Source organism: Pseudorca crassidens, chromosome 16 (genome assembly GCF_039906515.1).
Source record: "Pseudorca crassidens isolate mPseCra1 chromosome 16, mPseCra1.hap1, whole genome shotgun sequence".
Lineage (NCBI taxonomy): Eukaryota > Metazoa > Chordata > Mammalia > Artiodactyla > Delphinidae > Pseudorca > Pseudorca crassidens.
This window is the reverse complement of record NC_090311.1, coordinates 29373846-29397471: the sequence shown is the minus strand read 5'-3', so window position 1 is coordinate 29397471 and position 23626 is coordinate 29373846. Positions and strand designations below refer to the sequence as shown.

General features: G+C 41.0%; 1 protein-coding gene across 2 annotated transcripts in view; it reads right to left on the bottom strand.

The window, feature by feature from the left end:
- HPSE2 (heparanase 2 (inactive)) overlaps positions 1 to 23626 on the bottom strand; it is a 581960-nt gene that overhangs the window by 130900 nt on the left and 427434 nt on the right. For both annotated transcript variants that reach the window (XM_067709748.1, XM_067709749.1), the window contains 2 exons: positions 21795 to 21901; positions 17282 to 17396 (listed from right to left, as the gene is read on the bottom strand). In XM_067709748.1, the coding sequence (XP_067565849.1) occupies positions 17282 to 17396; positions 21795 to 21901 (222 nt within the window). The remainder of the gene's footprint in view (positions 1 to 17281; positions 17397 to 21794; positions 21902 to 23626) is intronic.

Below are 23626 nucleotides of genomic sequence, written 5' to 3'. Positions count from 1 at the left end.
ACCTTGATAAAAAATAAATCTAAAATTAAAAAGTAACAATTAAAGAAAAATTCCAGTTATTTTAAAGATTAAAAAACATGGTATGAAATGACTTAGTTCCTGGCATATAGCAGGCTCTCATTTTATGGTAGCTCAGAAGATGAAGATGATAATGAGATATATGAAGTAGGATTTCTAGAAAAATTCACCACCCATTCTACTGGGTCTCTGAACCTTTTGTGTATTCTCTTCACAGGTCTTTCACATGTATGCTCTCCATAAACATCTAGTTATTGGCTCATTTTAAAGGCAACCAGTCATTACAGAGATGTGTGGTAGTTAAAGTGATCATTAGCAAAAGGGCCGTGTTTCCTAAAGGGAAACTGAACTGCTAACTAATAATCAGAAACACCTTTAAGACCAGATGTGGATAATTAGCACATTTGTGTCACTGATTCCCTACTCTCATTTGAGACAGCCCAAGTCAGCAGACAATTTTTGACTGTTTATTAGGTACCAACTGTGTACTAGGTGCTAGAGGAGATGTAAGAATCAGTATACCAAGTCCCTACTCTCAAGGAACTTATACTCTAGGAAGGGAAATATGAGAAGTTTGCAAAAGACTATGAATATTTATAGACAACATCATACCTACTAAATGCATAAAGGGATACAGATAAAATGTTAATGAAATTTAGAAGCAGGAGAGAAAACATTCACTTAGAAGAATTCAAGAACAGCTCTGAGAAAGAGTTGATTGGTGATATGAAGCTTGAAAGATAACTAGACATTTTTGCTGGATGGAGATGTTAGGGAAGCCAACCATAGGCAATAGAAGAACTCCAATCATGTACTCACACACTCAGTCCCTCTCATTCAACAAACCTTCATTGAATGCCTACTATAGTTGAGGAACAGAGAGATTACTAAAATAGAGTCTCTATACCCAAAGTTTCACAATCTCTTTCAACTCAAATGTTTCTCCTCTCCTGGGAAAGAAGAAGAAAGAAAGATGAACAGGTGAATTGTAATACAATATTGTCAGTATTTTATAAAGGTCCTTCTGATAGTAACCTTAATTAAATGCTATATGAATTAGAGTTCTCTAGAGAAACAGAACCAATAGGATGTTATGTGTGTATCTCTCTCTCTCTCTCTCTCTCTCTCTCTCTCTCTATCTACCTATCTACATACCTACCTACCTACCTGAGAGATTGATTTTAAGTAATTGGCTCACATGATTGTGGAAGCTAGCAAGTCTAAAATCTGTAGGGTAGGCCAGCAGATTGAAGACCTAGGGAAGAGTTATGTTGCAGTTAGAGTTGGAAGGCAGTCTGTTGGCAGAATTCCTTCTTGCTCAGGGGAGGTCAGTTTTGTTTCTATTAAGGTCTTCAACTGATTGGATGAGGCCCACCCACATTATGGAGGACAATCTGCTTTACTTAAAGTCTACTGATTTAAATGTTAATCTCATCTAAAAAAATACCTTAACTGAAATATCTAGAATGTTTGACTAAACATTTGGGTACCACGGCCTAGCCAACTTGACACATAAAATTAACCATCATACTGTATGAAACAAATTGAACAAATTTGGTCCCAGACTTCTGTCAGTCAGATTAACCAGACTGACTGACAGACTGTCACACTTAGATGTAAATTTGAGCTCAGCCAAGAACATATAGGGCCAAGGGGTGGAATTTTGGGAGAGGCCACCAATCTGGTGGCCACCAGCCCTGATTGTCTTGCATGTTCTTGGTGAGTGTGCCAGTCTACAAGGTTTATCTGTATTCTGATAAAGAGCAGTTTATGTAGCTACTCACATAGGCAATAAAATGGGTCAGTGACCACAGTATATAACTACCATGCATGCTTCTGGGGGGAGGAACATTGGTTTGTGTACTGCTTGCTACAATGTTTGCTGCTTGCTCAAAAAGTGCTGGGTCCTTGGTCCTGAATTCCTCAGCTGCAACTCAAACCCACTGCATGGGGAGCATACACATGGGCCCATTGCACTGCCCCTTTGGGACCTGGTGGCCAGAAGAACCAGTGCAAATATGCTAATGTTCATGATGCTTGCTGTGTATGAGTACATAGTCTTTTGTTGCTGACCCAGGAGTCTTGTGTCTTCTGCCTACATCTATGAAGCAGCAAAGGCTAACATACTAGTTTGCAAGCAGGGTAAAATCTCAGGCCCTTCACAGTTCTTGACAGCTGTAGTGATGAGGATGGGGTGCTGACAGTGGCATGATTTTATGGAAGAGGAAGGACAAGGGCTTTGTAGGCCAGGTTTAGGGATATATGAAGCCTTCCCAGGATCTGGTGGTGAACGCTGTCACCCAAGTGGTGGGTGAGGTTGAGGAGTAAGGGTCCCCCAGTGTCCTGCCTATTAATGAACAAAAGTTGAATTAATATTTAGAGGCTGAGCAGTGAGAGGTAGGATTGAAACAAGCCACCAAAATTGTACCATGTCTATTGTTCACTCTCCCCAGCTGGGTGAGGGAAAGGATATTATCATGACAATGGGGGCAGTGAGTCCTGTTACCCCAACCTAAAGTCAATGTGGCTGAGGTTACTGAGCCAAGGGATTCCTAAAGCTGAAATAGGTGATGTCAGTAATGATGACCTTGCCACCCAATATGGGTCTTTGGGTGGACTGAACGTTGGCAGTTCATTTGGTTGAGCTATGAGCAGCTGACACAATGCTCAAAACTGAAAGTAGTTGCTAAGACAATTTTGTAACTGAAGAACATTTTCTTCATGGGACTCATACTCAATTTCAAAATTTACTACAAATCTGCAGTAATCAAGACAGTGTGGTACAGGCATAAAGATAGACATTTAGATTAATAGAATAGAATTAAAAGTACAGAAAAAAGCCCTTACATTTATGGTCAATTGATTTTCAACAAGGATGCCAAGACAATTTAATGAGGAAAAAAAATAGTCTTTTCAACAGATGGTGTTGGAACAACTGTATCCACATGCAAAAGGATGAAACTGAAAAAAACAAACAAACAAACAAAAAAAAGGATGAAACTGAATCCCTATCTCACATCATATACAAAAATTAACTCAAAATGGATCAGAGATCTACACGTAAGAGCCAACTATAAAACTCTTAGAAGAAAACATCAGAGTAAATCTTCGTGGCCTTGGATTAGACACCAAAAGCATAAGTGACAAAAAGAAAAATATATAAGTTGGATTTTATCAGAATTAGAAACTTTTGTGCTTAAAAGACACTATCAAGAGAATGAAAAGACAACACACAGAATTGGAAATATGTTTGCAAATCACATATCCAATAAAGCATTTGTATTATTAAGAACTCTTACAATCCAACAATAAAAGACAAATAGGCCCCCACTTAAAGAATGGCAAAGAATTTGAATAGACATTTATCCAAAGAAGATTCATAAATGGCCAATAAGCACAAGAAAAGATGCTCAACATCATTAGTCATTAGGGAAGAGCAAATCAAAACCATAATGAGATATAAGTCACACTCACTAGGATGGTTACAATCAAAAGACAGACAATAACAAGTGTTGGTGAGGAAGTGGAGAAATTAGAAACCTCATACATGGCTTGTGGGAATAAAAAATGGTGAAGTCACTTTGAAAACAGTTTGGCAGTTCCTCAAAAAGTTAAACACATGACCTAGCAATTTCACTCCAAGGTATATACCAAAGCAAAATGAAAACATATGCCACATAAAAACTTGTACACTTCTGTTTAATAGCAGGATTTTTCATAATAGCCAAAATGTAGAAATAGTTCTAATGTCGTCAACTGACGAGTAGGTAAATAGAACATGGTATAGCCATACAACAGAATATTATTCAGCAATAGAAGGGAATGAAGTATCGATACATATTACAATACAGATGAGCCTTGAAAACATTATGCTAAGTGAAAAAAGCCAGTCACAAAGGGACACATACTGTATGATCATATTTATATGAAATATCTAGAATAGGCAAATCTACAGAGATAGAAAGTGGATTAGTGGTTGCCAGAGGCTGGGGGAAAAGGAGAATGGGGAGTAATTGCTAATAGGCATGGGGTTTCCTTTTTGGGTGATATTCTAAAATAGATTGTGGTGATGGTTGCACGACTCTATGAATATATTAGTACTAAAACAATTGAACTGTACACTTTTAGAGGGTGAATGTTCTGGTAGGTGAATTTTTACCTCAAAAAGCTGTTCTTTTTAAGATGCCTAAATTAATGTAAATGCAAAGCCTTGCTTACTGGTGTGGAGCTGCTCTCTTCCTCAGCATCCCTGATCCTTCCCTTCCCCTCGATCCCGGTTCTAGCTGTTTTAAGGAGAAAGATGACTAAAGGTAGAATTGAGGTCTCCCTTTCTCCATGAGGACCAAAGACCATATGCGTCCATTCAAGTAAGTTGGGAAACTTTGGGGAGGAAGGAACTCAAACTCTTATGGTTCTTTTAGATACAGGTGCCCAAGTCACTATTCTACCTGTTTCATTGGGGAGGAGGCTCCTGAATTCAACTAATAAGGTTTGGGCAGGGTTTCCAGTAGGAAAAATAAATCTAAAGTGATCTTGTGGGTGAGGCCCTTTGGACCAATTCAATGTCTTGTTTCTGTGGCTTCCAATGTACATTCCCTATAGAATGTGTATTGGCATTGATGTTTTACATGTTTGTGCTGTGAATGCTCATAATATCCAGAGGGGATTCTCCTGATCTAGAAGAGTCACATGTAGAGAAGTAATGAGACATGTATTAGGACATTTACATGTAGTGGGAATATTCACATCTAGTGGGACATGTTAATCACTCCCCAGCCCACCTCCCTATTCTATCTCCAGGTGGTCCCAGGAGGAGAAAGGGAAATCACAGTCTTGATTAAGGTCTAAAAGGCAGCAGGGATATTAAGAGATATAATATCTCAATACTATAGCTCTGTAGGTCCAGAGGAACAGGAACTGGAGACTTATGGTAGATTATCACCAACTGAATTAAGTTGTTACTCCTGCAGCCCCCGCTATTCCAGACATTGTAGCTGCAGCTGAATCCACTGCACAGACTGATGGCACTTGGTATGCTGTCCTGGACATTGACAACACCTTTCCTTTATTTGCCCACAAGGGCAAGGGTCCAGACCAGTTTGCATTCATGGCAAATCTTCAAATATATGTTTGCAGTACTTCTCAGGAGGTACGGTTAATGAAGGGACATTAATTATCTTTTGTCTTTCAGAGCCACCTTGGAACTTTCCTCAGGAAAATGCCCTGCTGTGGCTCTCCCAAACAATCTAATTGACTTCTGGAACTGGATCTGCCATCCATCATCAGATGGCTAAACGTCAGGGGAAGGCTCAGCTCTTGCATTGGTGGAAAGGTTTTAAAGCAGCCCCACTTTCAAGGAGGTAGACATATACATAAATAATAATGAGGAAAATGACAGCTGCCATAGGACAGGTAAACTCTGTATCTCTAAAATATAGTCACTATAAGCAGTGAAACTAACCTGCTGCTGCATGAAATTGAAAATTTGTTCCTTTCTTCCTTTGTTCTTTCATTATTCAGTAAAAATGTAAATCTATAAGTCAGTCACTGTTAAATCCCAGGTTTTATCTCTTGAATCATTTTATTTTACCCTGAAGCCAGCTTTTTATTTTGCTTCCTCATTGCCATTTCTATCTGCCTTGACCGCTAGCAGATACGGTTAACCTGAATTCTTAACTTGACAAAGCTGTGGCAGAACCAACCAGAGGGAGGAGATGAAGTAGTAATGAAGAATCACAGAACTCAGAACAACTGGCTCCGTCTTGCTGTGTCCCCTTGAATAAGTTGCTGGACCTCTCTGAGCCTCAGTTTTCTTCTCTGCCAAACAGGATAAGTATATCTGTGCTATCTACCTGCCTTATCAGGGAGCTGGAAAAGCCAGATGATTTAGTGGGTGGAAATAAGCTGTGGAACTTATGGTGGAACATAAAGAATAAATTAAAAGAAGCCAAAGATGAAAGTTATTATACAAGATACTGAATATAGTTGCCTGTGCTATACAGTTAGTCCTTGTTATTTATTTATTTTATATATAGTGGTGTGTATCTGTTAATTCCATACTCCTAATTTATCCCTCCCCCTCCCTTTTCCCTTTTGGTAACGATAAATTGGTTTTTTATGTCTGTGAATCTGTTTCTGTTTTGTAATATGTTGATTTGTTTTTTTTGGATTCCACATATAAGTGATATAATGTTTGTCTTTGTCTGACTTACTTCACTTAGTATGATAATCTCTAGGTCCATCCATGTTGCTGCAAATGATAATATTTCATTCTTTTTTATGGCTGAGTAATATTCCATTGTATACATATACCACATCTTATCCATTCATCTGTTGATGGACACTTAGGTTGCTTCCATATCTTGGAATAGTGAATAGTGCTGCTATGAACATTGGTGTGCATGTATCTTTTCAAATTAGTTTTCATCTTTTCCAGATATATGCCCAGGAATGGGATTACTGGATCATATGGTAGTTCTATTTTTAGTTTTTTAAGGAACCTCCATATTGTTTTCCATAGTGGCTGCACCAATTTACATTCCCACCAACAGTGTAGGAGGGTTCCCTTTTCTCCACAACCTGTCCAGCATTTATTATTTGTAGACTTTTTCATGATGGCCATTCTGACCAGTGTGAGGTAATATCTCACTGTAGTTTTTTTAAAAAAATATTTAAATATTTATTTATTTATTTTGGCTGCACTGGGTCTTAGTTGCAACAGGTGGGATCTTCACTGTGGCATGTGGGGTCTTTAGTTGCAGCATGTGGACTCTTAGTTGCAGCATGTGGGCTTCTTAGTTGCGGCATGTAGACTTCTTAGCTGTGGCATGTGCACTTCTTAGTTGTGACACGTGGGCTTCTTAGTTGCAGCATGCATGTGGGATCTAGTTCTCTGACCAGGGATTGAACCCAGGCCCCCTGCACTGGGAGCATGGAGTCTTACCCACTAGACCACCAGGGAAGTTCCACCTCATTGTAGTTTTGATTTGCATTTCTCTAATAATTAGAGATGGGGAGCATCCTTTCATGTGCCTACTGGCCATCTGTATGTCTTCTTTGGAGAAATGTCTATTTAGGTCTTCTGCCCATTTTTTGATTGGGTTGTTTGCTTTTCTTTTTTTTTTAATATTAAGTTATATGAGGTATCTGTATACTTTGGAAATTAAGCCCTTGTCAGTAGCATCATTTGCAAATATTTTCTCCCAGTCCATAGGTTGTCTTTTTGTTTTGTTATGGTTTCCTTTGCAAAAGCTTATAAGTTTTATTGGGTCCCATTTATTTATTTTTGCTTCTATTTCTTTTGCCTGGGGAGACTGACCTAAGAAAATATTACTACAATTTATGTCCAAGGAATAATTTTCATATATTTAGAATAATGATCACATTATTATATACTTACTGTCAGGCACTTTCTTAAGCATTCACAAGGACCCTGTGATGTACAAACTATAGGCATCCTCATTATACAGATGATGGAAGATGAGAAAATCTGCCAAATGTGACACAGCAAGTAGACAGTGGAGATGAATTCACATCCAGATCTGACTCCAGAGCCCAGTCTCTTAAGGACCAAGCTAACTATCTTCTTTTACACAGTGTGCATGCAACACCTGACAATAAACACCTGCCTTCCATATTTCCATTACTAAGTAGTGCTCTGCAGCCCCCAGATTCCCAGTCACTGAGCATCTTTAGAATTCAGTAAGGACTGACTATGATCAGGGAATTGTGAGAGATATAAAGATAAGAGAGATGGCTTGTGTTTTCAAGGAGCTTACCGTCAGAGAGAGGAAATTAGATGTACCCCAACAACTCTAATAACGAAAGTGATAACTGCTAAACAGGGTTACAAGAGCCTTGAGAAAAGAGGAATTACTCCCTGTGTGATTTAAAAGTAAAACAGTGTGGTTTAGTTTTATTTTTTAAAGTTTTATTAGTGTCAGTTCAGCTGGGAGGTATGTCTGAAGATACCAGTATAGAAATCTTGACAGTGAATAAGAAAACATCAGAGCTGAAGGGGACCTCAAATGGTCGAGTTCAACACCCACATCTGAGGTGAACCCAGAGTACCCAGTGCCCCAGGATGAATGAGCTGGTGGCAAAAACTGGGATCAGATACAGAACTCCTGGTCTTCCTTCCGTCCTAAGGCACTCCTTCCTTCCCACTGTCTAGCAGACGGTGCCCTGGGGCAAGGAGCTTTCTCAGGAACATGTATTCTTTGGGTAACTAATCTTACAAGTGTCCACTAATGACATCTTGTTGTACAAGCCTTCCCTGACTCTCCCCTCTAGCACTTTCTTTCCAGACAACAGTAATATCTCCTACTTGGAGGTCTGGCTTTGGAGATACTGAGCGAACAAGACAGACCTTAGGGCATCATCTATTAGCTCCCTCTCAAAGGCTCTATGTTCTGCCAACCCAAAGAGATTGTGAACATGGAGAGAAGGAATTTGACTTTTATTTTTTATGTCCCAGAACAACCAAAACAGTGCTTGGCTTTATTGTATGTCACAACACACTAGCATGAAGACATTTAAAAAATGACTGAATTTTTAAACATACACAAAAACAGAATTGTATGACAAACTCCAAAATGTTCATCACCAGCTTCCACAAGTATTGTTATTCTGCCATTCTTGTTTCAGAGCCTGCTGAGAGGTGACAGAGGGTGCACATGGAAATGGCCAGGTCGGTGACAGGGAAATGCAGTAGGCATCAGGCTTGGTCAAGGACCCCAGACGTAGGGGCAGGCAGTGGGATACCATCATTCACACGAAGAGACAGGAAGCAAAGCAGTTTGCCAAGTGCTGGTGACACAGGTAGGGTCGGGAATCAGGTGTGGGAGCCCAAGATAAATTGTACCCGGCAGTTGGCTGGCTGCCTCTGTGCCTGGTGCATGCTTCAGGGTAGTCTTAGAGACACTGCGCAGCCTCTGATGTGTGACAGAGCCTCTCCCCACTGCAGCCTTTGCGGATGCTGCTTCCTCTGCTAGGACGCTCTGCTCTTCCACCAGCTTCTCCCATGGCTGCTTTCCCAGTGAAGATTTCCTCGGCCACACTTTCCAAAGAGGTATCCTCTCCTCATTATTCTTCAACTTCCTACATACCATTCTGAATTTTGTAATTAATTATGTTAGTGTTAGTTTACTTGTTTATTTTTAGTCTCCCCTGCTAGACTGTAATCTCCAATGAGGGCAGGGATCTTGTCTTCCTCCTTTACCTCTATCTCCTCAGAAACTAGAAACGTGTCTGACACATAATAGATACTCAATAAATATTTGGCAAATGAATTAATGATAGACAGTTTTAAATTTTTGTTAATATCTTGACTGTTGAAGCACAAGTTGGGTACAAAAGAGTACAGGAAAACGAAAGGGTAATTTTTAATTTAATCAGGGTCAATGGCACCCTGTAACTAAGTGGTTCTCAATTCTGGCTGCACATTAGAATCACTCCGGGAGTTTTAAAAACTACAAACACCTGCCCTCCTCTATAGACAAACTGAATCAGAATCCCTGGGGGGTGGTTCCAAAGCATAGGTATTTTTTTTTAAGCCCTCTTGGTGACTATAATGTGCATAAACTTGAGAATCACTGCTCTAATGAAGAAACACTACAAGGATTTTGACATTAAGATGAAGGCAGTGAATTTGGAGCAGAAGGCAGGTCTGCTCAAGTCAGATTTAGAGTGTGTCAAAATGACGTGTTCTATTCAATCCTTTCAATGCTTAAAACCAAATCAGAGATGAAATAAACAGAGATTGATAATAGTTGAAAGTTAGTGAGTGAAGTACCTAATGACTGATAGATTTTTTAAACTTTATAAATAGTGTAGTGCATTTAAATAAGAATTAAAAACAATATTCTATTTCTATTTTTAAAGACTTCTGCTTTTATTTAAACAAACAAAAAATCAAAATTGAGCTAGAAAAGACCATGTATTACGTTTGGCTCTCATGGTCACTTCTATCAGAGGCCTATTTCTTGGTTCCTAAATGTCATAACCAGACATCATTGTGCCCTTAATGTTTGTAAATATAATGTTGAAGGTGAAATAACTACAAGTTTGTCATATTTTGGCACTCGCAAAAGATCTTTCCAACCTACCAAAGGCATTCCACTTTTCGTCTCCTTTCATTCTTTTTCTTCCTCCCTCCCTCCCTTCCTCTCTTTCTAGTCAGATTATTTTTAGATAATATTCCAGTGTTTGAGGTGAACCGATGAAGTTAGGTAAGGTGCAGCTTTTCGCATTTCCAGGGCTGGCCTTGCTCCTCCATCATCTGAAGGTTGCTTCGAGGATGGCACACTATGCTCCTAAGCTCAAGCACAGTGAGGCTGCAATTGCTTCTTCTCCCTCTCCCTGATTTATTTAGGTTGCTGCACAACTTACTGTAACTGTAATCCCTCAGTATTGCAATCTGGGAGCAGTATAAATGGTTGACGGTAGAGTGAGATTTTCAGTTGTTGCTTCTCAGTGATTCATATAATGTGCTGTCATTAGCACTTTTTATGTGACATATCATGGTTTCCAGGGCTTATTGGGCCATTTATAAATACCACATGAAGGTATTAGAGCTAGCGTTGCAGTGTGGTTACTGTCTTAATTGCCTTCAGTGGGAAAGGTTGGCAGCATCTTCTCTGGAGGAAAATAAAATGTAATTTTTAGTTTGTCTTTAACCATTTGCAGTCAATTCCTTTCAAGTGCAGGAATCACAGCTTTCCTCTTTTGTTCTTCTAATTCTCCAGTCACTTAATTTTTGCAAAAAAATTTACTTTTCATACTTTAGCTATCATTACTTGGTTGATTTCCAGGTATCTGTATGAATATTCAAATGTATATTATCTTGCCACAGTTATATTCATTATTAATGATAATTACTGATATTACTGACTTACAGAATTTTACAAAGTGACTTTGTAAAATAATAATAGCCGCTGATATTTGTTGAGTGCTTACTATGTGGTAAAAGATACATATACACTGGTTCATTCAATCCTTTCCAACAATGCTCTGAGATAGACACTATTATTGTCTCCATTTTATGAAGGGAAATGGATGATTGTTGAGGTTTAGTAATCCGCCCAGGGACACAGTAGTAAATGACAGAGCTGGGTCTGAAACTCAGGTCAGTCTGATTCCAGTGCCAATACTTTTAAGCATGACATTCAGATACTCCCCACTCCCTGACCCCAGCACAGTTAGCCCCATTTTACAAAGCAGGAAGTGCAAACTCAAGCAACTGGAACACTGTGGTGCTGCCCTGGAGCCTACATCTTCTGATTCCAGGTGCAGAGCTCTTTCTACTTCCCGAGACAGCTTCCACCAGGGTGAGCTGTTCAACTGCTGACATGTGTCACTTACATCCCATGCGCACCACTCAGGTTGATAAATAAGCAACGGATGAAGACTGGTAGTTAAAAATCAGAGGGGCTTCTCTTTAAAGCATCAGGAGCAAAAGAGCTGCGTGCCTGGTCACATGGTGCAGGTGCAGGCTCTGATCTGAGAGGCCAGGGTTCAGAGGCACAGAGGAGGAAAGAAGCAAGTCATGCCCACTGGGCATGCAGCCCAGGCGCTTCAGCCACTGACATGGAGCCGGCCTGAGTCCCAGTGATTGATCCTGCAGCTGAGGATGTCCTTCTCTCAGCAGCCGCAGGTTCCCACAAAGGAAGGTTGCACATGGAGAAGTCTTTGTCAGGGACTCTAATGAGAGGATTGGGTTTCACATCACAGCTACCCCTAAACAGGTACTCTCTGCTTCTTTTATCTTCCTGATGGCTCCCACGGGAAAGAAAAGAAAGAGAAAGGAAGCTACGCCAAGAAACAGGTCACAGGCTAATTTGGCAAGGTTCTGTACCACCCCTGCCCCACCACCTCCAGGTTTGTAACTTTGAGATTCCTTAGTTTTTACACAGCCTGTGTGGCCAACAGAGAGCGATGGGAAAAGCTTTCCTAAGTAATTTTTCATAATCCATCCACCATGACTCTCTGGAATATTAAAGCCTCTGACCCTTTGTACATGCCATTGCCTCTGTTTGGAAGATTCTCCCCAGACCTCAAACTCTTCTTCCTGTGGCTAGCTTGCCCTTCTCCTTCAAGATCCAGCTCAGGTACTGTCTCCTCCAGAAAGCCTTCCTTGATGCCCCATGCCTGCCCTCTACCCAGGCTGGCATCTGTTCCTCTTCTGTCCTGCTAAAGCACTTCTGCCATAGTCCCTGCTGACTGATCCATCTCCTATCCACACTGTAAGCTCCTTGAGGGCAGGGACACTGTCTCCAGGGTCCAGCACAGTATCGAGCACAAAGCACAAGTGTAATAAAGCACTTACTTCTTTCTAAACACTCTATTTTTTCTTTTAAAAATAGCCTTTTATTTTTCAGATTATGAAATCAATAATGCCGATTGCACCAATTTTTCATACAAAATCCACAAAGAAGAAAATAAAAACTATCTGTAATCCCACCAACCAAAGAAAACCACTTTTAACATTTAGATGTAGTCCCTTCCAGTAATTTTCTATGGGTACACGTACATATGAAATCAGAATCCTACTGTCATATCTAGTTTTCTCAAGGATTATAACAGTATCTTTTGGAGGCAGATAGAGGAGACATTTTTATCACAATTTGAGTGATGAGAAAACTGGAACCCAAAGACACATGTCTAATGGACGGCAGAGCCGGGACTGGAATCTATGAACCTTGTCACAGTACCACGCTCCTGCTGCTCCCCTGAGGCCTCCTCATTAGGTGGTGCTCTTCTTGCAAGAGAGTGTGCAACATCCAGCATCCATGGGACATGGGTTTGCAACTGGATGTTCTTCCTCAGGAAAGGGACAGATTTAAGCTCATCCTGTTTCCACATCATGGTTGTGTAGTGCATAAGAATCTAATGTTTCAAAGGGAAACAAGGATGGAGCACCTAGGATCTCATCCCTGTGATAGGTTAAGAAGTGGAGCTACGCAGATATCATTAAGATGCACAGTTTCTTTCCAATAGCCAAATGACATCTGAACAGTGATGGCTTGGCTCAGAGCATGTTGCTACAGGAACCACAGCTATAGGTTCAATCCCGTCATAGACTAGTGAGTTTTCTATGACCACTGACTGTATTCCAGAACAACGTACACAGCAAGTGTTCAATAACTGTGCATTGGGCTGAATTGAATGTTTATAGTTATTCATAAGGGGTAGTCAGCAAAAAAGAATGTTGCCAGCAAATATAAATATCCCTACCACTATGCCCAGTATAGAAAAGGCTATCCAATGTGAACTACCTTTCTATTTTATTCTAAGCAAAGGACTAAATTGTAATCCCTCAGACACACACCAGATTGTTAGCTCTACAGATGAGAGAACCAAATCTTATTTATCTTCATGTCCCCAGAACACCTAGCCTAGAGCCAGACACATTTGAAGTGTCAATGTTTTTTGAATTGAATTGTATTTGCTAGGCCGGTGTGGGAGTTAAGAAGATGTTGGCTAGTAATTCACTATTCCTTTCCTTGAAAGCTCTGTAAATCAAGCTCTTAAAAAAAGCAGCAAGCTAAATTCCAAAACCGTCTCTTAGGAGAAATGCCCACGGCTGGTGGGGTCTGGACTATGTCCACTGAATGTGCAGATCTCTTCTGCACAAACATCCCTTACTCCCAAGAGAGCCCATGACTAGCCGACAGGCTGTGGAGACTCACAAGTTCCCTCCTTCCCAATGGCGAGCAGGTCAGGGGAAAGGGGTGGGAGTCGAGTGATGAAGCACTGCTGGACTAAATGTTCTCCTCTTCCCAGGAGAAGGAAAATCTCACAAGAGGAGGAGAGTTGGCACATTTCTAGAGGAACAGCCAGAAACAACATGGGCTGTAGTTGAAAATGATCTTTTCTCAAGACAAAAAGGACTACCTTCAATATTCTCTCTTACCTTAGATTGGAATGGCCTTGCCAGAGCTGGACTGGAATCCTACAAACTCGAATCAAAAGCTGACTGGGTAGGTGGAGGGGTAATATGGGATATGGGTTGAGGTGCCATTAGGCTAAGACCCGATAACGACAACAACAGAAATAAAACCACTATCTGCCAATAGGATCTTTTCCTGAAATGCACTGAGCTGAATTTGAAGGGACTGTAATAGAAAATACTGATTTTTCTGGGAGGCAACTAAAACATAACTCACTAATGCCCTAAACTCTTAACACTCTTGAAGATTTAATCACAGTGTAAAACCCACAAGTTTTTATTGTCAGTGTTTGGATATCAACTGTACAACTCTCTGAAGCGGCAACAGTATGATCCTAGGTCTGTGACCATTGCACATCTCAGGGGCCTGCTGGCAAGGTCTGTCAGATTGGTGCCCGGGTCTAGCCTAGTAAATTCTTTCCGGGAGACTTAGGACATACTCTCCCAGCTGCAAAGTTCTCTGCTTATAAGGTACAGAATTTATTAGCCCAAAGAAAGAGAAAAAGAAAGCCTGCTACCTTTTAAAGTGCTTTTACATACAGTTTCTTTACTAGAGCTTGGCATTTCCAGAAATACAGCTGTGCAGAACATTTGAGCCTTTGTACTAAATCAATAGGACTTGTTTGAGCTTCCAATGAACCTCTGTGCCGCTACTACCTATCAACCAAGGTGTCTCACGGTAGCTTTTAAAGAAAGTCACCTGTATTATCGCTCGTTTGGGGAGAACGAAGCCATGAGAACTTGCATCTTTAACCTAACACATGGCCATGCGAAGGTACATAGAGAGCTGATACGCAATCCAGGTTTGTCCAGCTCCGGAAATCAAACCAGTCTAGTCACCCACAGACCATAGGTTTTCTTCTAGCCTAGGTTTTCTTCTCTCCAGTTCCTCAAGATGCCTGTTCCCATCTCCAGACTCAATTCTGAGACAAACAGTGGCATCAGACCACAGCACAGACACCAAAGAGAGTACTGCAAGAAATAGTGTGGCACGGTGAAAAGAAAATAGCATTTAGAACTGAAAAACTCTGAGCTCCAGCTCTTACTACTTGTCTGACCTTAGATAAGTCACTTAACAACTTGAAAGAACCCTAGTTTCTCTTCAGCAAAATAAGTATAAATAGTCATACTCATCTCACCAGGCTCTCTTCAGAGCAATTATGACAAACTTTTTTATCTTATTTATGTGTTTATATACTTTCCGTTTCTCAGTTCACTTCACTAGACTATAAGCTCCAGGAGTTCAAGGACCTTGTCTTTTTGGCTCGTCACAGTGGCTGTTTGCCAGGAATAGCGATCAGCATATAGTACATGATCAAGAGGAGTGAAAGAGATTTGAATGTGTGAAGGAAGGAATAAAGGAAAGACAGGAGGAAGGAAGGACAGAGTGTTTGGAGTTTTACTGATGTGTGGTATATGAAAGTGGTCTGTAAACTGTTAAGTATTATACACATTATTAAATATACAAATAATATTTGGTGCATTAATTATACCAGGGTGATCTTTTAAAAATGTAAGTTAGATCATGTTACTGCCCTGTAGAAAACCCTCCAATGGCTTTTCATACTACTTACAATAAAAGTCAAACTCCTTTTAGCTTTCAAAGCCCTTCGTGATCTGACCCGGGCTGGCCTCATGTCCAGTCTCCCCCTTCCTTGCCAGGCCCCCAGCACTCTGGTGTTCTTATGTTTCCTCAAACATGCCAACTCTGTTCCTGCCTCGGAGTCTTTGTGCTAGCCCCTCCCCCGGCCTGAAAGCTCTTCTGCAAAAATCTGCATGTCTGGCTCCTTCTTGTCACTGGGCTCTTGGCTTAAATGTCACCTTCTCAGAGAGGTCTTCCTTGTATATACTCTAAAGGAGCCCTCACTGACCCCCTCTTATAGTAATCCACTATCTACTTATTCAGGTATCTACTACTAGTCTCTTCCCCAGTGCCTGATGGTCAATAAATATTTACATTTGTGTGACATTATATTTGTTCAGTGCTTACATTTCATAGATGCTTTTCTAATTATTATTTATTTTATCATCACAAGTTTATGAGCTCAAAAGAAAGAACAAACAAAGGAAACCCCCTATGGTTACAAACTGAAAATTCCCTCTCACTCCTCCATACCCCAGCCCCACATACACTGAGAGAGAGGTATCCTGGCCCTGTGAATAAAAGCAACTGTGCCAGTCAGCTTTAATATTTGTGACTTAATTGGAGTCATGTACAATCAGGGATACAATAATTACTTAGTACTCTAACTAGAGGGATTCTTTTGAGACATGGCAATGGTGCTGTTGGGTGCCAAGATGTTCTCTGTTCTGGGCTTGGAGGCCTGGGTAGTGAGAAGAATAGGGGGGTGGAAATGGGCAGGGGGAAGCAAATGGCAGGAACACTCACTGGTTCCAGTTGGGTTTGTTTACTGTGGACCCCAGGGCAGCAGTAATTCTGTAGGAAGATTACTGGACCAGGGCACAGAAGCAGGTTCTAGGGCTGGCTCTACATGCCCCTCCCCCCCACCCCAGGCTATCATTCCCTCTGTTATATGAGGTGGAACTGGATCATCTCGAAGGGGAATGCCAGCTCTGACATTCTATGGGTTAATGAGAGGACTCTGACCTTTTATCATGACTAAGATGTCTGTGAGAAGGATAACTCATGTAATATTTTTGATAAGCACAGCTTTTCTGGACTAAGTGGGATTTCTTTGATTGGTCAATAAAGTCACTGGACAAACCCAGATCTCTGCTTTTGCTATTCTTCTTTAGCCTTCCCTTTCCTTTGCTTTCCTAGAGAAGGTGATACCCTGGGCAAATCCCCTCATTGTCACATAGGGATCAGCATCTAGTGTAAGTGTACTTCAGCCACTTTCCAAGGGATGGGTTCCTACTGTATCTGATCTTGGCCAACACTCTCCCATCTGCTTTCAACATGCTGCATCTAACATTAACTAAGTCTCCTATTAGCATTAAAAGAAAACAATCTGGAAAAATTCACTCAAGCAGAGTTCAAACAGGCCACAAGTAGATTTGGAATCTCAACAGCACAAGGTTTGTTAAAATAATAGTGGTAAGTATATAACTACATATAAATGTATATATGTGTATATGCATAAACCCATATGTACATACGTGTGTGTATATATTGGGGTATGTGTGGGAGGTGAAGCCAAGAGTCTGTAAAATGGGTCAAGAATTCTTCTGTTCAATTTATGAAATTAACTGGTAACAGAAGGAGGAGAAAAATTCTACCAGTGTGGAACAAAGCATGATCAAAAGAACGGAAGGACATGGAAAAGGAGTTGGGAACCTTTCTATTACACTTACTGGTAATGGGTTAAAATTCTGGTCCACGAGGTGATTGTATCCATGGTCAAAAAATGAGTGCCGAATCACAACATCAATGCCCCGATTGGCCAGCATTCCTAAAGTGTTCAACCATCTGAAAAGCAGGGGAAAAAAGCTACATCAATACATTTTAAAAATAGCATAAAACAAGCTCCATAAAAATTGGCCAACATACACACATACACACCACCACCCACACCCATCAAATTTACCTAGTACTTTAGAGAAAACTATTTTAAGCATTAAATACACAGATGGAAGAGATCTATAGAGATGATCAAATCTAACCTCTTCATTTTATAAGAAAATAAAGAGGTCCAGAGGAGTAAAATGAATTGCCTTGGTCATAAAATAGCTTGTTGCTAATGACATCTCTTATTCCTATAATACTAACAAATAAAATGAACACCCTAGCCACTTGTAAGCCTAAAGTCATCCCCCTTGACCACAAAACACACAATCACAGAAGCACACACACTATATTTTCCATCACTCAAACTCCCCTGCTTGCACCTATTCACTGTCCATGTACTTTACATATGACGCTAACCCACATACTCCTGTGACCTATGGTCCAGTCATTTGCATCCCTCATATATCACTGTCAGTAGGCAATGCAGTAATAATTTCCCTTGGCACTATAACTAACTATACAGGGATTGGAGTATGCTACCATCACACATATGTTGCAGCGGAGGACCTGCATTGCTCACACACTTATTACATACCCCATCATGCCAAATACCCACTCTCCAGGGCATGCTATCCTTCAAAAATACTGCCCTCATGGTTTTTCTAACACCTACTGCTAACTCTGCCTTCACCATTTACACATTTAACTCATTCATTCATTCATTCATTTGTGAATTGATTTCATTTTCTTTCTTTGTATTCTGAAATGCAAGGAAACTTCCAATTGTAATAATATATGTGTGTAAGAAAGGTGACTTAGAGCTTCAGTCTTCTCAGGGTAAAAGATAAGGCATTTCACAATCTTTCCTAAGAATATATTGTCTGGCTTCACCTATCACGTCTTCTCTCACCCTAAACTTTATTCCCCAGGCTCTAAGCCACATAAAACTACTTTTGGGGGCTTCCCTGGTGGCGCAGTGGTTGAGAATCTGCCTGCTAATGCAGGGGACATGGGTTCGAGCTCTGGTCTGGGAGGATCCCACATGCCGCGGAGCAACTAGGCCCATGAGCCACAACTACTGAGCCTGCGCGTCTGGAGCCTGTGCTCCGCAACAAGAGAGACCGAGATAGTGAGAGGCCCGCGCACCGTGATGAAGAGTGGCCCCCGCTTGCCACAACTAGAGAAAAGCCCACGCACAGAAACAAAGACCCAACACAGCAAAAAATAAATAAATAAATTACTAAACTCCTACCCCCAACATCTTAAAAAAAAAAAAAAAAAACTACTTTTGGCTGCTCTCACATACTTACCTGAGCCTTTTTATATGTTTTAACTTCTCCTTAGAATTTCCTTCCTCTCTTCCACTAACCCACCTCACCTGGCAAATTTCTTCCCATCTGTTAATCTCCAAGTCAAGTGTCATTTCCTTCTGAACTCTGCTGCCCCAGCCAATAGTAGTATCTTTCTCCTCTGTACTTCCCCAGAACTCTTATTCATACCCTCTGCTGGCCCACTGAATGATAATTACTTACTTCTCTGTCTTCTCCCAGCTGGTATGAGCTCATCAAAAATAGACACATTTTAGCTTTGTACCCAAAACAACCATCACAGTTCCTGGCACACTATAGGTGCTCAATACTCTAAGTTGAAATTGATCTGGATAAAATTAGATTCTAGGACTTTGAGAATCACCATTCAGCATACTAGGGACAAATAATGCATAGTTCTGATTTCCCAAATCTGAGACCGTATGGAGCTCCAAACCAGTGACCTTACTGACATGAAGACCATTGCTAATTAATGACTATGGCCAGAGCCCTTGTTTCCCCATGGCTTTTCAGAATAGATGGTTAGTTCTGGAGTTGTCTTCATCTTCCTCCTGTAATAATAAACCTCCTGAGTAGGGGAAATAAATGATGTTCCAGGTCTCCCTTTTATGTTCAAGTAGAGAAAAGTGTCAAGGTAACTGGTATATCTCACCAAGGATGCTTCTGCAGCCATTATCTTTCATCCACAAAACTTTATTGAATATCTACTACATGGCAGACATTACTAGGTGCTGCAGACACAGCAGTATGCCAAGGGTAGGGCATCAAAGAATCTCAAAGCCCTGATTGGGAAAACTACCCTTGAATACTTGGCAGCAGAGAATTCTCATTTGTGCGTGCATTTGTATATGCCCTGGTAAGCTTATAGTTATGCCATGTATTGAAGAAGGGCTGTAAAATGCCTTCTTTCCAACTCCTTGCTAGCCTTCTGGAGCTTCCTAGAATGCTTTACATTTTTTTTCCCAGGAAGCAATTTATGCCCCTTGGAGAACTGGACTCAAAGGGCATATATCTAGGTACTGCCAGTGGGGTTGAGAGGAAATGGGTGATAAAGAGGTAAGAGAGAAGACCGGGGGCAGAATGAGCTGGTTGTCATTTGATCTGTCAACAAAGCATTGGACACCTGAACTACAACCAAAATCTAAACAACAATATTTATCTGTGTTTGCAAAGCGACTCAGAGATCTATGGATATCTGGCTGATGCTCATGAAAAGGCAGGTCTCTCTCTAGCTCTCTTCATGAAGGTCTGTGCTATTTCTCATTTCACATCACTCTCTAAAGGGAAGAATGTTCACGAAAACAGTACAAGAGGGTGGCTTGCTGGGCCCTGCAGAGGAGTCCTGCGAAGGCTGAGCAAAGGCCATTCTTCTTCTGATTCCAGAGGCCTCCTGCAGTACGGACTGTCAACCTGTCTCTCACAGTGAAACCCCGTGAGGAGAGTATTTTTGAAAGAAGACCCTCAGCAACACTGTAGCAAATGCTGATTCACTCCATTTCCTTCACTGACCCATGCTCCCTGAACAACGTCTCTGTGCCTCTCATGTGAGGACACAGGGCTGGAAGACCCCAGCCATCATCATGTAGACATTGACTCATTATCTTCATCTGCATCTGCCAGGATGCCATCTTAAAGACAATCTACTTGACCAGCCTGATTTGTCCTTCACAACTGTATTGAAGAAGTTGCCTTCATGGAGATCTACAGCTATATAATTAGGAGCAGCTGTTAGTAGTGAAACGCATAGTTGAGGGCAGAGCTGCAGTTCTTAGGAGAACCTTGCTCAGACAAAAAACCAGGACCACAGACTAGACTGGACCAGGAACAGGTCACTTGGTTAATCTGCGGTCCATGACAATGGCAGGCCAGCCAGAGGTCCTCATGCTTCTGGCTTAAGTTGTTCTCCAGACGACTGCAGTAGCCTTCAAGTTCATTTTCCTACCTCTTGCCTATCCAAACTCTTGTGCATACTACTATCAAAGCCAACGTTTTAAATACAGGTCAGATGGGTCTCTCTCTTCCTCCAAAATCATCAATGGTTTAGCCACTGAGTACAGAACAAGGCCTCATTTCCCCTGCCTGGTTTTCAAGGTCTTCCATGATTTGGTGGTAAAACTCTGTCCCTAATCAGAGCCCTCACTACACCCCTGCAGATACTGAGGCTTTCTCACACTAATCATTTCCCCTCATAATGTTCCTTCAGCCTCTATGCTCCCACTACCATCAGCAACAATTTTCACCTATAGAAATTAGAGAAATCTACGTTCCACTAAAATGCCTCTTCCTCCGCAAAGCCCTTCCTGATCCTCCCATTCAGAAACTCTTGATTCTTTTGCATGTCTACCCCTTTTGTGGATAGCCCACGTAAGGCAGAAAGAGAGATGGCATACTGTAGTGGCAAAGAGGCTGGACTCTGGAGCAAACTGCCTTGGCTTGAGTCCAAGCTCTGCCACTAACCAATAATCACATTTATCTCACTGGGTTCTTATAAGGGTATAAGGATATAATAAGGGTATCTAATACACTGGTTGTTAAATTAGTAAATACATATAAAGCACATCAGATAGTCCTTAGCACATGGTAAGCACTATGCAGTTAAAATTATTATTATTATGACACTTGTCTCCTACAGCTTTTCTTATTCCCCATCTCCATTCCTCCAATCATAAGTTTCTAAAGGGCAAAACTCCTGTCTTACTCTTACCTATCTCCCAGGACTCAGGTGAAAAGTAGAAGAGAAAATATATGTTGTCTGTACTGTATTTTGCACTGAAGACATAAAATAAAGCTCTTATTACTATCATGATTACTACTATCATTACTTTTGCTCTAATGCTCGTACCTGAGATCTTAGTAACTAGACAAGTCCCTAATCGCTGTTTGTTGAGTGATTAAACACATTTACAAAGAAATGGATGAAGAATTTTCAGTGGGAAACGAACCCCCCCCTCCGGCCAATGGGCAGAATAATGAGCAATTTCACTGTCCTTTCCTCAAAGCCCTTGGGAGTGAAATTGCAAGTGTTACTCACAAGAATCCTGCAGCATAGGAATCTGACAGATTGTTTGTGCCTCCAACTGAGGTGGTCACCACACCTTCAAGCCAAATCTTCTTTCCTGGGGTGTATGTGTTAACCACCTGTTCACACAACAAAAGCAGAAGGAGATGATGAGATTTTTAAAAGCTGTTCCCAAATACATACATTCCCTTAAAGAAGTTCCTCTCATCCCCTGCTCCCAGGTGGTCCGACCTGTGCTCTTTTCATGGTGATGCACCCCATACAGATAGCTGGCACACACACACAAAAGAATTAATATTGATACATGTCCACTCAAAGAAATGATCATTTTTTTCCCATAAGAAAACCCAAGTGACAATGTGACAGAAGAACAATGCATCCTTATCTAGGACATAAGTTGACTGCAACACCCTTCACTGGAAGATGCAGGTGGTATGACGTTTCCATATTAACAAGTATTGAGAAGCAAATTTTCTTAATACTCTGTTATGGCACATCCATGGATGAGTGTACCGTCCATGCATCAGCAGTTGTGAATCATGAGAGAGGGCAGAGATCAATGTTTGGGAGAGGTATATTGTCATTACCAAGGCATGTATGTATATTACAACCACATTTTGAAAATAACTGCAGTAAGTGTAAAAAGAAAAACCACTGACTCACACGTGAAACATCCTACACAGGGAGCTGCCTTCTAAGCATACACAAAGCCTCTTGTCAAAAGGTGGCCCTCTGAAATTTTGAAATATCCTCATCTCTGATCCACAAGCTGGAGATTGGCCAGACTATCTAGATGTGGTCTCAGATTCTCTGGAGAGCAATCTGGCAGTACTTAGGGATAATGTTGTATGCTGGGTAATCTCTGAGAGCAGAGTCTAAGACAAAGGCTTGTCTATACATAGTTCATTTGGGAAGAAATAACCGGGAGCAGGAATGAGGAACTGGGGACTGTGAAAAGGAAGAAGAAAAAAACAGTACAAGAATGAGTTTTCAAGTTGGTAACTACTGGCAACTTATACTCAATTCTACAGGGAACTTGGTAAAAGGCTTAAGAACTGTGTCTCAGAACTGTCCCCCAAGGCGGGGGGTGACCAGGGGAAGCGTTCATCATTTGGCTCCTGTTCTCCAAAGGTCAAGAGCAGCCTTGTGACTGTTATCACCCTATTTCACTGTGCAGGCATGAGTGCTGAGCAGGTTCCCACCATTCCACACTCTGCCTTAGAGAAGTCCCAGAGCAGAAAATGAGAGGTCCTCCCGTACCACACCAGCACCAAGCTGGTTGCAGCCTGTGCAGCTGCCTAGCTCTGGTCTCTGCAGGGATGGCTAGAGTAGGAGGTGGGACTGAGAGGATGCGGGTTGTGCACAAGAGGGGCTGGATAAAGACAGTAGTGTATTTAGGTCCTACGGCCCACCAATTCCTCTCCTAGACATATAGAACAAAGCGATTCTGCCTCAGGTCTCTAAGGGGACAAGTATGAAGATGTTTACTATGTCACTGTTTGTGGCAGGTGTCCATTGCTAGAGGAATGAAAAAGTAAAATACATACATGAAATATTATGCAGCAGTTACAGCAATACATTCTATATAAGTCCAGCAACATGAACAGGCTTTAAAGATTTAGTGAGCTTTTAAAAAATAGAAACAGAATGAGGTTTATGGCACAATATTATTTATGTAATTACTCATTCATACCCAATAACACTAAAAGTATATAAAGATACATCTCTGTTAAGGACATATATCAAAGACATAAGAAAAAAAAAGGAAAACAAAAAGAAAAAAAATAAAAAAAAGACATAAGGAAGGCATGTATAAAAGGGAGGTGAATGTAAGTGGGGATTAG